The 14,359-nt window shown below is 40.9% G+C and overlaps 2 protein-coding genes across 3 annotated transcripts in view; one reads left to right on the top strand and one right to left on the bottom strand.

The window, feature by feature from the left end:
• The window catches only part of st7l (suppression of tumorigenicity 7 like), a 116,628-nt gene extending 109,117 nt beyond the window's left edge, over positions 1-7,511 (bottom strand). Inside the window, exons 1-2 of the mRNA XM_077530388.1 lie at positions 7,377-7,511; positions 4,053-4,275 (exon numbers count right to left, since the gene is read on the bottom strand). Coding sequence (XP_077386514.1) covers positions 4,053-4,173 — 121 coding nt within the window. The 5' untranslated portion in view covers positions 4,174-4,275; positions 7,377-7,511. The remainder of the gene's footprint in view (positions 1-4,052; positions 4,276-7,376) is intronic.
• Positions 1-14,359, top strand: part of tox2 (TOX high mobility group box family member 2) — a 100,505-nt gene that overhangs the window by 71,333 nt on the left and 14,813 nt on the right. Inside the window, exon 5 of one of the 2 annotated variants that reach the window (XM_077530389.1) lies at positions 14,014-14,316. The exons of the other annotated variant lie outside the window; for it this stretch is intronic. Within the exon in view, the coding sequence (XP_077386515.1) occupies positions 14,014-14,316 (303 nt within the window). The remainder of the gene's footprint in view (positions 1-14,013; positions 14,317-14,359) is intronic. 2 annotated transcript variants of the gene reach the window in all.

Below are 14,359 nucleotides of genomic sequence, written 5' to 3'. Positions count from 1 at the left end.
CCCCGCGACCCTTGTGAGGAATAAGCGGTCAAGAAAATGGATGGATAAAAGTCAATGTCTTCAGGCAATCAGAGGATACGGGCCCCGACTTCATTTCTTCTGTTTTAATCAGAAATTCTAAAGAGGCCGCGTTGAATTACGCAGGAAGCAAACTTTTAGAATTGCATTTTCTTTACATGGCAGGTGTAATTTCGACCTATGTACAAACACGGGCTTCAATATGGAAACGCCACTCAAAAAGAAGCACTTGCAATAACCTCGCTTATCTGGCCCATCGCGGATAATCTCCCCGGAAGAAAATGTTCAATTTAGATAATTCATCACATCACATTTCAAAAACAACGGTGCGAAAGATGAGCTAGCGCACACCTGTTGTTGTTGTCTTCTTCCGTCGCCGCCATCTTCATTCCGCGCCGCAGATGTGATCAACGGCGGCACTCAAGTGAAGAAGAAACAGATGCGGCCGCGGCAGATCGCCGGCATTATGAGGCAGATACACGGCGCAGATAAGACCTTCTCATATTGGAGCCCGCCAAGGGCCCCTGCTGGGCGTTATCGTGCCATGAAATCATGTCCATATTGCACTGTGGCCTATCGCCTCATTCCGCTTTCATCAGAGGGAATATTCTGCCCCCGGTGGTGATGAATAGCCGGCCCATGTCATCTCACGAAGAAATGAGCGCCCCACCAGCGCACCAGCCTCTGCTACTAGCGTCGGCTACCCCCTACTGTGCTACCAGCCGCCATTTCCACAACACGCTCAGTCTGCTCCAAAAAGGTACAACATGAGTCATGTAACCAATAAGTACATTCTTAATTTCAATCTAGGCCTGTGAATATTCTTATTCATCCAGGTCATTGAATGCAGAATTGTCAAAGTACAAATACTTTGTTACCTTAAGTAGGGATGTAATGATAATGGCAATATCGTGACATTAAAACTGCCACAATATCGTCATTTTGTCATGTTCACAATATTTAAAAGGAACACATCTGTTAAAAAAAAGTCAGGTTGGTTTCCATTTGTGCAGTCCTACCACCCTCTAGTGGGTAGTTTATTAGTGCAATTTAATTTTCATTAGGGATGTTTTGGCCTTCTATGTTTAAAATCAATGGTAATTGTCAGATGAAGGGGAACCTAATTTGCGTGTGAAGCGATCAATGTGTGCTTGCATTAGCAAATAAGTGCCTCAGTACAATATTTTTACAATATTGTGATCTTTTTTTTTTTTTTTTTAAATATCGCCAACCCTCCCACAATATCGTGATAATTATCGTATCGTGATGGATATCGTAACATCCCTAACCTTAAGTCGAAATTTTAGGTGTCTATACCAGTACGAATATTCACTCTGAGTACTGACCAATAACTAGTACCAATACCACTAGTACTATTAATAATTCTAAGTTAACAAAATGGCACAATATTGTGAACCGACACTTACTCAATGTCAGATTTTCTTTGCCTTAAAAAGGGATACTTGACTCATTGAGCTATTTTCAGCAGTAAAAAGTTGATATTTTGGCCAGAATTAATTTGATAATTTAAGTATTTTTCATGTTCAACTAATACATTTCAAAATTATTTTTCCCACTTGCTGCCGACTGAAGATGACGTCACTTGAGGAAGTAGATAACGACCAATCATGGCTCACCAGTTTTCTGGGTTTGGTCGGCAAACTGAGCCCTGATTGGTCAACTCGTTACCTACTTCCTCAGCACAGGTGATGTCATCTTGAGTCGACAGCAAGTGGAAAAATTTAGTATTTCAAAAGGTATTACTTGTACATGAAAAATAATGAAGTACATCGGCTGGCGATACAAATAAGATCAAATATTGTATAAAAAAAAAAAAAAAAAATACAATAGTGTACTTTTGTATATAACAGCAATGCATTTATGGAGTCACTTACCTGCTAATGCACGCACATGTTGAGTTCCTCCGCATAGTGACTCGGTCCACAAGCGTATTACGTTCACCATCATCTGACCAATAGTGAGTATTTTAAACATAGAAGGGCCAAAGCATGCCTTATGTAAATTAAACTGCACTAAAAAAAAAAAAAAAAAAAAAACTAGCCATCAGAGGGTGCTAAAACTGCACAAATGGAAATCAACCTGACTTTTTTTTTTTTTTTTTAAAGATGGGCTGCTTTTAATATCATGACGACGACGATGAATGTGGCAGTCTTAACATCACGATATCACAATATTGCCATTATCGTTACATCCCTAGATTTTACCGATCCGGCCCACTTGGTAATATATTTTCCTCCAATGTGACCCATGAGCTAATATGAGTTTGACACCCCTGCTTTAAGGCAAAGAAAATCTGACATTTTAGAAAAAAAAATTTTTTTTTGGAAGGTTGGGTAGTGCACTGGCGAACACTGGCGCAGCCTAAGCGTTGCCCTTGCATTATTTTTATGCTTCAAGTAGTTACATGAATACTGCTGACACCTCTGATCGAAGCATGAAGGCATAGTTAGAACGGCACTAGTCTGAATGAGGGCAGGTAGCCAATTCGCTGTACTCACATCAAAATGTTCGGACTTCCTCTGTTTTGTTTTGGGGTTTTTTCCAAGCTTGGGCTTTGAGTGTTCTGGGGTTTGTTTACTCATGACAGATGTTCTTACCAGAGTTCATTTCGCCAAGTCAAATTGGTTCCGGGGCTGAATTTTCGAAGAATTCCAGCGGGCACTCTTAGCCCAATTTTTGTCGGTCTTTAACCAAATGTAAAATTTCGCCCACCTGCAAAATTTGGTGTGTTTTTGAGTGTGGGATCAAAATGGTGATTTATTTGACGTGAGGATAAGAAATAATTGGAATTTTCAGCGCTTGCTCAGATCCTAAAAATGTACCGAGGAAGGACACGGGAGCAAATTGGTAGGAATGAGAAGTTACAGTCAGTATATGTGAATTTGAACAAAATATATATTCTGGTATACGATTGCACGTGCCCACAACAAGGCAAGGGTGCATCACATCCGCCCTTCTAACTTACATACAAGCCTCTAGATGCACTTTTCTCTGCTCTCTTGTTTTTCCCTCTTCATTATTTCTGCATCTATGCTCACTTTTATTTTTTTCGTTTATATCTGAGGGGTGATAGTGAGGGGGGGGGGGGGGGGGGTGTCAAACTCAAAGTGCGTTTGACACGGCGGTGAGGAGCCTCATTATCCGAGCATCTTTTTTTTTTTCTTTTTTCTTTTTGCCGTGCTTGTCAGGGCTGCTGCGTCCTCTTCACAACTGTCATGTCAGACGGGACATGCGATTCTCACCGGGAGGGAGGCGCGCCCCGCTTTTTTTGCAAGGTGAGCGTCGAGACACGCCCGGGCCGAGGGAGGGGTACACAAGGAAGAAGGGGAGAGAAATAAAAGCTAAGGGAGGTTCTGACATCAGCTGTAATGAGCATCATGGAGGATGTCGCCAAGGGGGACATCATGACATTATTACCTGCCTTGTTGTCACGTTGCCCTGAGCGTTTTTTTCCCCCCACCTCTCTAAAGTCTTTAGCAGCAAAAGATGGTTGGATACAACCACCTGGAGACATATTCTACATCAGTCATGGGATCACTCTATTTCAAGGAGGCATATTTTACATTTTCACAATTTAAAAACGGTTCCCAGATGTGCCAATAACATTTATGCCGCAATTTCGTGAAAATAACCCAAGGTTCAAGAAATATAGCACACTTAACTCACGTTGTTTTTGTTAGGTTGAGATTAGCCTGCTCTGAGTGGCAGCTATCGCATGAAAGCGGGCAACTGTATGCCCCAACTTTGTTGTCATGGCAACCAAAGGCTTGAGCCTCGCAAGTAAAGTGGCATCTACAGTACTTGGGTGAACAGATTGGATTTGGGTCGCCGTAAAGACAAAAGTATTTTCACGTACAGAGGCAGCACTTCAGTGACTACACTCTCAAACACATATCAAACAGTGGCATGTTGACATCACCTACTTATCAGAAGCTAATACTGCTAGCAAATGCTACTCTGGGTCTCCTACAGATAAAAAAAAAAAAAAAAAAAAAAAATGCAGCTCTGCTTACCTTTTAGCTTTGACGTAATAGCATGAGTCACACCAATAGGGTATTCATGATGGCATTTCTTAAAGTGTAGTCCACTTGAAAAGGGCTCTGGATCTTCGCCTAGCTTGACTGGTAACGTCATGGGTGACAGAACGTGGTGTTGCAATAGCCCCACTGTTACATCACAGTGTCTCACTTGATGGATGGGCAGGCACTCCAGACGTCCAACGATTTACTTCCTGTTCTGTGGGAGAACGACATTTTTGTTTTTGTCAGTGCAAAGAAATACTTTGTGGCTCATATCAAAGAAAAACACAAAAATAAAGTTCAGTTATTTAACTGTTTACATCCAAATTTGTGCCAAAATGTAAGACGTTGTTTTGTGTGATCCGAACAAATGGCCATCAAAACAGACTCTTTCTTTCTTGTTGTTCTTGGCGGAGGAAATGAAATCATTTTAATAATAACATAACAACATGCATCGTGATGAAACAAGCCATTCATCGTAGCCCTGACCATCAGTCTCCTGTGCAAAAACAGACAAAAGCATTACAATAGCTGGTTTAAAAAAAAAAAAAGAAAAAGAAAAAAAAAACAGCGTTTGGATGTCTGGCACATCTTTAAAGCCGGCCGTCTTCTACAAAACGTTGGCGTGTTATCGACTTGGCTGTGACTACCGTTGTGTCAAGGTCCATTTCGGCAGTGTGGCTAGTTAGAGATATACTTGGACTAAATTGCCTTTTTTGTCCAGTTTGCGTGGTACTTCTGTTTGCTTGCCAGGATGACATCATGTGATCACATTTGAGCATGAGTACAAGTGAAAGTGTTTATTATGTTGATTGTGGCTGTTGAACGGAATTGCTGTTCATATGAAGGAAGCTCATGCCAGCGCTGTAACACTGAGGGGTAGATTCACTAAAGGTTTGCGTAGCCTTTGCACGGCACTAACCGTTAAAAATAGAGCAATCCGGGAGCACCTAATTCACTAAACTAGCGCAGATGTGGAAATCCGTTACTAAGCGTTCTGCCGACCAGATTGCACCCCGGTGCACCGGTGTTATTTGCGCGTATGTAAATTAGATCATTTGCATACATTTGATGCAAAATATGCCCACCCCAATGCAAATGACTCATTCATATGCAGCGTCTAATTCACTAATAGCCACACAGAGTTTGCGTGACACAAATAACGTTTATGGAAAGCACGTATAAACCTGCCGCACCCTTGATCCCGGGATCATGACAGCAGTGCATGGCATGGTGCACGTCCCTCTCTGGTTGATCACACAGAGAGGAGAGGAGAGAGAGGGGCAGACCTTTTTCTATGTTGCCATATGTGGTAAATCAAGCGCAAATTTTGCTCCCAGCTGTCAGAATTTGTGGGCCTTTGCGCCGGTATATGATTAGAGCAATATCCTTCGTGAATAGGTGTTTAACTGGGCGCAGACTGCGGGTGCAGTTGTGGTGCAATATTTCGCGGTATAGCACTTAGTGAATCTACCCCTTAGACTTTTCAGCCATCATTTTCAGAAATTCGATGAAAATAATTTCTGGAAATGGTGCATTCTGCTATTTTGATAGGATTTTTTTTTTTTTTAAACATGTTTGTGACATAATCACAGCAACAAATGTTGCATTCATAGTTTATATATGTCCTGCATTTTTTTTAAAATACAATAATTTTACTAAACACCATTGAAACACCACTTTTGAATCCATTCAAGATAACATTACAGTAGTCTATAGCTACAGTATATTTATGATATGAACTTAAGTGTAACATAATTGAGGTATTTGCTAAACTTCTGAGTTATATAGTACCCTAAAGTGAAACTGATGAAAATAAAAATCGGAAGAAAAAAAAACTCAAAACAAAAGACAGAATGTGGTTTTCATAAGTTATTATGCAAATCTCCTAGCTGACGTTGGCGAAACTAACTTACTGATTTATTTATTGCTGGTTTTCAAATGTGTATGCTTCTATTATTTTCTCCCTAAACACTTCTTAACTCACCTGCTCACTTGTTTTTATAGTTGAGTACTCTACCCATGCAATCTTCTGTGAAAAGTTACTAGCTAAGCACTTATTCTTGTTATATTTGTACATTTCACGTTAGCATCATGGTTAGCGGGACTTCTACATCTTCAACTCCCTGTCCTCCTGTGATGATAATGATACTTGTGATATTTTATTCGTTACCATGGAGGCCATGATTACTGGCAGCAACGCACCATGAAAGGATAGTGTTAGCCGCGCTAGCTGGCAAACTTCAGCCTGTAGGTGATGCGGACTGTGCACGTTAGCTTAGCGTCTAGTAGCTCCTTAACTGGTTTAAAAACCATCAAATAGGCTTGAAGACACCACACAAATACAATGATGTCACCAACAGGCATTATCGCGATTGGTTGCTAGAGTCCATATTGTATACATACATATTGAGCAATGCTACTGTAAAGGAAGAAAATGGAAGTCCACTAGATCATGTTGAATGCATTAATACAGACAGTAACAATGAATTCAATCTTCAAATGGCCTCCAATTAAGCTACCAGCATGTGCTTCCCATGCGTCTCTTGACTCAGCATCTGCGTGATGTCACATAGAAAGCGGCGTTCGCTCCCGATGTATGATTCATAAAAATCGGCTGGCGCATTAATTCAGTGTAAATGAACCCCCCGGGCATGCGAAGCTTGATAAAGCAAAGACACGATGGGGAGAGGGCGGGCGAGGAGGCGGCGGCGGCGGCTTGCCGTCGTTAGCGCGCCGTGCCCTCGGGGTGAACGACGAGTAGCTTTGAGGAGCTTGCGAGGGTCCCCCCGCCCCCCCGCACACACACACACATACACACACTTCCCCTCTACAACCCCTCAGCCTGCAGGCTCGTGTTTACTGCGCTTTTTGAAGGATGGCTCCCGAGCGCGCCTCTAATTAAAGCTGTCACGGCTGGGTGCCTGCAGGGATAATGTTCTATTATTATAGTCATTTGTTTCAATTAAACGCTGGCTGATTTTACAATAGCGGCCGTGAACCTGCGCGAGTGAGCCATCACTCTAAACAAGATGGCTCCAGTCAAGCAGCCAGGAGGAGGCGGAGTGTGCGTTTGTGTGTGTGTGGAGTCACATGATCGTCGTGTATTTAAAAAAACACGGGATGGGACGGCGCTCATTAAAACAGTCCAAACAGTGAATAATGTGCAGTTTTATCATGAATGGACTTCATTTTACTGTTACTGTTACACGTTAACCCTTTCCTACATGCTCAATCGATCAGTTTTTTACAGGCCTGTCTTTGTTGTTGTGACAACTGACATTTTTTTCTTTGTTATATTTTGGTAAAATTACTCACAGTGATACCGTTTGGATCCCAAATGCAGACACAAATAAGATTTTATTTATTCATTCACATCGAGAGGCGGAAACTCGGAGATGCTGTACACAGGACAGGTGGACAATAATCCCGGCAAACACACACAATTCTCAGACTGCACTTACAGACAGTGAATCGTAAAGGGCTAAAGAACAACATCACATAGGTCCAGACAATCACCTAAAGGATTAAAAGGTTGACATCACAAAACATCATGTTTTGTAAACAGACACTTGTTACATCAGTACCTGACACTTGACCCCATGGTCATGAACCCGAACTAACAGGACATGAACTCAAACTTAACCCAGGCGTGACCCCAGACATGAGACAAGACCCAAATATTACTCCTGCATGACTCGAGCCATGACAAAATGACGGATATGAAACAAAAGCTGAGAATTTACATCTAGATGTAACTTGCGATGGTCACAGCAGAACGAATTCTGAAGTCTACACAACCATTTTGTCTGTCAATATACACACAAAAAAATGCATCCAAACTAATTGCTTCCATCTCCTGGCCATAGTTTAGAGTGTTTTAGATTCCACAACCCATTGACCAGGCAGCGCTGCACTTAGACGTTGCACTGAGAAAAAAACAAAATTAGAAAATTGTTGACGTTATTTAACGTTTATGGCAATATACGTGGTGATTTTACTGATCGTTATTAAACATTTTTGGCAGTGAAAGAGTTAAGTCCTGAAGAGAGAAACCCCCAGAAACAAGAACTGAAAGGGGCTGCATTAAAGGCCTGGAAAAAATAAAAATAAAATAAAAACATTATAAATGTAGAATGCAACAGTCTGGGTTATGCCACAAAATATTCAATTAATTATAGAATCACCTGAAAAGTGTGTGGCTTCAAATAATAGTTGAGTTTAATACATCTCAATGTCAATCCCATCAAATAAAAGCTGAATCCGAAACCCAAATATCTTCAGTATACAACAAAAATAAAATAATTAACCCTGCTGTTCTATTCTGATTAAAATATGATGTGAAAAAGTCACATGATCACAGTATATTAAAAGCCCACACAGGATTTGGGACAGAGCTTATTAAAAACAGACCAAACGGTGAATAATATTCAGTTTTATCATCGATGGACTTCATTTTCAGCTCCCATTTTACAGTTGAATGTAGAATAAAATGATTGATTGAGCCACGACAGAAGGGACTCCGCTCAATAATGAATAAGAAATATATGACGCTAATAATAAGTTGGGGTGGGGGGGATAAAGAGAAGAAGCTACTCCTCAGGAGGACGCGCCAAGGTGAGGTCTTTTAGCCTCCCCTTTAAATCTCTCGCTCCTCCTTGTATCTGAATAGCACCTCGCACCCCCGCCATCTCATCTCACTGCCGCTAGGTCAAATCCCCTTAGCTAAATCAAATGGCGCAGGCAATTGGAGGTGAGGTCGGGCGCGGAGCAAAAAAAGGGAACAATGCCTCCGTGATATTCCATCTCGGCCCGCCAATGTGCTGCGCATAATTGGAAAGCCTTTTGTTATTTGACTCCCATTTGACTGTGATGTACAAGGAAGGAATGCAAACACGACAGGCGTAAAGACGGCGGCGCGTAGAGGAGGAGGAGGAGAACCGCCCGTTTCCTGCTTTTACATCACAAGTTTAGCCGCGCCTGGACGCTCGCCACCGCGATAGACGAACGATTGACTTAGCTCGCTATCTTTAGGGATGCCCATCCATCCATTTTCTTAACCGCTTGCTCGCCACAAGGGTCGCGGGTCGTGCTGGAGCCTATCCCAGCTGGCTTCGGCCAGTAGGCGGGGAACTGGTTGCCAGCCAATCACAGGGGCTTTAGGGATGTTTAGGGATGTTTTTTGTGTGTGTGTGTGTGTGTATTTATTCTGATGAAGTTGTGTTTTAGCTTTGGGTTTGTTTGTGTATAGACTCAACTTGTCTTTTTTTTGTAGAATTAGTGTGTTAATATTGAGTTAATAAGCTGGGGGAATTACAGTCACATTGCAGCATACGTCCATGTCAAAATTTAGCAGTAATATATGTAATAATTCTCAACTCACATGCATATTTGTGCAGTTGTATTATACAATGTAAAAAATGTGCAGAATTTCACAAGTTACTTCATGTTAAAGATTATATAGCTCTTATTAATATGAAAAGAAAAATGCACTGAGCTGTGACCAGGGTCTTACAAATGCAATTATGCCATCTAGTGGCAGAAATATGACGTAAACACATATCAATATCGCACACATTTTTTTTTTTTACAGTGCAGTACATCTTTTTAACTCATTCGCTCCCAGCCATTTTCACAAGAGCAATCCCGTTCGCTCCCGGCTGTTTGACTGATTTTGCAAGGCCCACGGAATATTGTGTTCTATTGCTATAAAAACATGGAGCCTATCAAAAGAAAGATTCAAGTCTCTTCTTTCATCAGGAAAAAAAAAAAAAAGATGTATGTTTCTATCTGTTTCCGTTTTGCAGCAATTTGCATTAGAATATAGGTAAGTTTCATCAATTTTCAGAAATCTATTTAAAATTATGAGTAATTGAGCTTTTTTTTCCAACATGGCCCTGGTTGATCTCCTTTGCTCTGCTGCCACCTGCTGGCCGTTTGTGTAATAACTACCATGCAACCATTCTTTGCAGTTGAGAGGCTGCATCAAAGCCTTCCGTATGATCTAGCATTTAAAAAAAAATAAAAATAAAAAAATAAAAAATAAATAAATAAAGGCTTTGGGACACTTCAAACATTAAAAAAAAAACATTTATAAGTTATTGGGAGCAAATGAGTTCATTTTAACTCAATGTTATAAATTATGAAATTACTGTATCAATGACTAAAAGATGCAGCCATATTTCTAGTTAATTTTTTTCCCACTTTTATGTTAAGAGTATGAAACTTAGGTTAAGAAAAATCTTGTACATTTAGAACAGATACAATTTGCGATTAATTGTGAGTTAACCATTGAAGTCATGTGATTAATTACAATTAAAAAAAAAAAATTTAATCGCCTGACACCCCTTGTTTTTTTTTAATCATTTGTAATTAATAGTAATTCTGGTTTTATAAAATCCATACATTAAAAATAAGGGATACAAATATAGTCTAACCAGCCTCAGGTTTAGTCTTATTTATTTCCAAAAGGCAAACAAGGCACTTGGAATCAAAACTAGGAAACTAACAAAAGACCAAGAAACAGATACAAAGTAACAACGTAAACTCACCATGTCAAAAGACTTGACACATGACGCCAACTATGAGTAAATCCAAACGAATGATGCAACAAAGACTGAACAGAAGGAGGGAATTAAATAGAAACAAACAAACGAGAAACACCTGGAGATGAGACAGGTGGCTGAATTCTCAATTAATCAATGAATTGTTGCACCTCTAATTATTACACACGTTCATCAGCTTGCGATCCGAATTCAACTTGCATTCCTTGTGCTAACCATTCGCTCAGTGATGGATTTTTATTTGACGTATATCAATAGAAATGTATTCAAAGGGGCCAGCTTCATTGTGGGATGTTTGCTTCCGCCATGAGCAAAAATCATCTCAGTGCCGGAGAGTCATTCATGCTAAAAGCAGAGAGCGCGCTGACCGATAAATTCCTGTAACTCAATGTTCTCCCTCGTCTCCTCGCTCCCAAATCAAACCGTGCCATTATGAATTAGCATACAGTTACCTATGGCAACCGGCAACCTCTGTCTCCGTCTTTCATAATGTTTGTACAGTCGTCTGCGGCTGGCTTGAAATGGCTGCCGCTCAATGCCACGATTGATAAAGACGAAGCTTTCCTTTAAAAGTAATTAAATGCAGATTTTTTTTTTCAAGAATTAATTACACCGTGAAAGTCTTTAATGACTCATGGTGACACATTACACTGTTATCCTGTCTTCTAAATTGGCACTCACCCAACATGCAGTACCTAAAAGCAACAAACAACTTGCCAAGTAAGGCTTGAGTTGACAAATTAGGAGTTCCACAAGGCTCCTATTGTGAGCATGTGTGTTTTTACCCTCAAATTTAACATAGCATTTCCATAGCATCATTTTTCTGAGCACGTACAGCAAACAGAATCTTGCTGGCTGCTTGCCATGTTTACAAAATAAAGATTGGAAGTTTTCTGTAAAAACATGAGCTTAATTAAGCAGATCTATCGTAATGACGGTTAGGTTGTTGATGTATTTTCACACAGGAAGCAAACCATAGCTTCTTATCGGGGGGGGGGGGGGGGGAAGCACCAGCGGGAGTTTATTTTTGGTCAAACGTAAATAATTTGTTTCCAATAAATATCTACATATCTATCGAAAGCAATTGTCATCAACGTAACACTTGTAGGCAGGCGCACGCAGGCTTGTTTTTCAGTTTCACGACGACGAACCGCTTCATTAGTCGTGGAGCACGACTCTCAACTGGAGCGTGAAAACAGTGAACGCTGTGAGCTATGAGAACCAACATGAATGATGATGGCGGGAGGGGGAGGGGCAAAACGTATGTATGAGTCACAAACCAGCGGCAGCACAGTGAGCGGGTTTGTTCTGCCTTTCGTGTGGGAAAAAAAAAAAATCGAAGCAAGTCAAACGTTAATCCGACGTCGAAATCCGGTGATAAAAAGAACAATTATGCTGCCGTGAATATGCAGTAACGCCGATTTGTTCTATTACAAGTCGCCGATCTCCTTGTTGTTTACATTAAACGCGGTGGCTCCACTTTTTTTTTGTGTGTGTGCGGCAGTAGGCTGTTGCTATGGAAATAGAAGCGCAGCGGCTATGATAGGCCATTCATGTTTGATTAATTGGTTTTTCAACGCTTCTCGGCTTGTGAGGACCCATAAAGACCAAGCCCGTGAAAAATGGAAAATTAATGGGTTTCTATTTCCTATTCCCCACACAACCCGCCTTTTTATTCACTTATTTTCGTGAGGCTATTTCACCATAGTGGAAAAAAAAAAAGTGTTTTGAATTATGATTGGAAGTTACTCGAAAACCAAAAGGAATGTCTTTGTTCAAACACAGAAAATGATGAGTTTGAGCATCACGCGGCAACACTTTGTTGTGCTTTTTTTTTTTTTTTTTTTTTTTTTTTTTTTTTTTTTTTTTTACTCAGGCAATCCGCTGGGGGCCTATTATGATTAGAGAGCCCTCTACTCATGTTTATCAAGACCTCATACATACCACAACCCTTTTTGATTTGATCTTTTCCAGCTCTGGCACTAATGTGTAATGTATTATTTAAGTCATAAATGTTTAAAAAAAAAAAAAAAAAAAAAAGTGCTAAAATGCTGGCTCATCACGTTCTGGTGGAGTAAACTGCCAAACGTTTCCCCATTTACGGCCGCATTAAAAGCATCCTTCTCGCGTTCTGTCTCGACGCATCTCGGAGCAACGCTTTTGATGTGCTTATTGTTGGCGGTCTTTTAAAAGCGCGAAGAGCACGACGCGGGTGAGAGTCGTCTGCGAGCACCCTTGAAGGGACAATGGAGACTGAAGAACGTTCTCCATTGTGCTAAAGTTCAATCTGTGGACCAGAAAGTTGGGGGGGGGGGGGGGGGGGGGGGATGATGCAACATGGGTGATGGCGATCATGGCATATTTGAGTTTTAGATCTGTACCAGTTATTGGTTCGTCATATTAAAATTGTGCACAGCACCTTTGTAATATGTAAATTGAAATGCAGTGCTTTACAAATTTTGTGACGACATGTAGTGTTTCAATGCAGACTTTTAACCAAAATAAACAACACTGTAAAGTCGGAAATGTATCAAGCAAACACCAACACAAATTTTTCTCTTTTTGGAATATAAGGGAGCAGCCATTTTGTTTCCTGTTTACATAAAAATATAACCATGTTTGTTTGTTTTTGCATTTTTTTTCTTTAACACAGTAAGAATTGAGCCATTACACTGATTTTGCTATAATAAAAAAAAAAAAAAAAAGAATTGTAATCGGTCGTGAAGAGCAACGTCGCCGATGTGACAGCCAATCAGTCCGTTAGTGAAAGGGGCGATCAATCCTTTTCAACAGCTTCTCAAAATATTCAAAGCAATCCACTTCTTCCTTGACAATCACGCCATGTTTTTATGGTTCGATGAAAAATAATGTATGTAGGACCTCAAAACCTGGTATCAGGGTGTGGGAAAGATTCACCAACTGTAATTTTTTGGGGGGTAATTAAATGCCACAAAAATACAATGAACTGGATGAATGTAAATATTGACAGCCATAAAAGCAAAATGCATACTGGCGTGTAAATTTTCACTATCTGGTATAGATGTCAACATTTGCACTTTTCCACTCTTCAAAAACTGCATTAGGCATATTTGCGATATGAATGACCTTATCCCCAGATTAGTACTTTGTCCCTATGGGAAGGTCAAATAAATAAAAAAATAAAATGAAAAAATCTGCACCCACAGCCTCTTTTCAGCGACACACTTTAATAAGAGCTTTTCTTCCCTCTCTAAACTCACATTACTTTTGTCATATTCATCATCTAGCCTCTCTCAAATTGACAAATGCAATCTCCTCGTCTATTTGCATATTTGGCTGATTGGCATTTGCATATTCTTGGGCTGCAGAGAAGACGATACTGTAGTAAAGCTGATCTTCTTCTCTCACCCCAGATGCACGAGATGGCTTTGCACCACCACCACCTGCACCAACAACAGCAACATCACCATCACCACCACCACCACCAGCAGCAGCACCACCCGGACGCCGTTCGTTACGACCCCGCCCGTAACCACCCCCTGATTAACCGCTCGCCTCCCATACTGGCCAACCCGATGAGCGCGCTGTCCCAGCTGAACCCTCAGCTGGGCCGGAGTGCGCTCCCCCACGGTTCGCCCTCGCCTCCCGGAAGCAAATCGGCCACGCCCTCCCCCTCCAGCTCCAATCAGGAGGAGGAGACCGATCCTCATTTAAAGGTACTGACGTGGCTCATGGTAGCACTCTTGAAAATGTCATAGT

The sequence above is a fragment of the Festucalex cinctus genome, chromosome 8 (genome assembly GCF_051991245.1).
Source record: "Festucalex cinctus isolate MCC-2025b chromosome 8, RoL_Fcin_1.0, whole genome shotgun sequence".
Taxonomy (NCBI): Eukaryota; Metazoa; Chordata; class Actinopteri; order Syngnathiformes; family Syngnathidae; genus Festucalex; species Festucalex cinctus.
The sequence above is the reverse complement of the archived record's forward strand: the minus strand, read 5'-3'. Positions and strand labels throughout refer to the sequence as shown.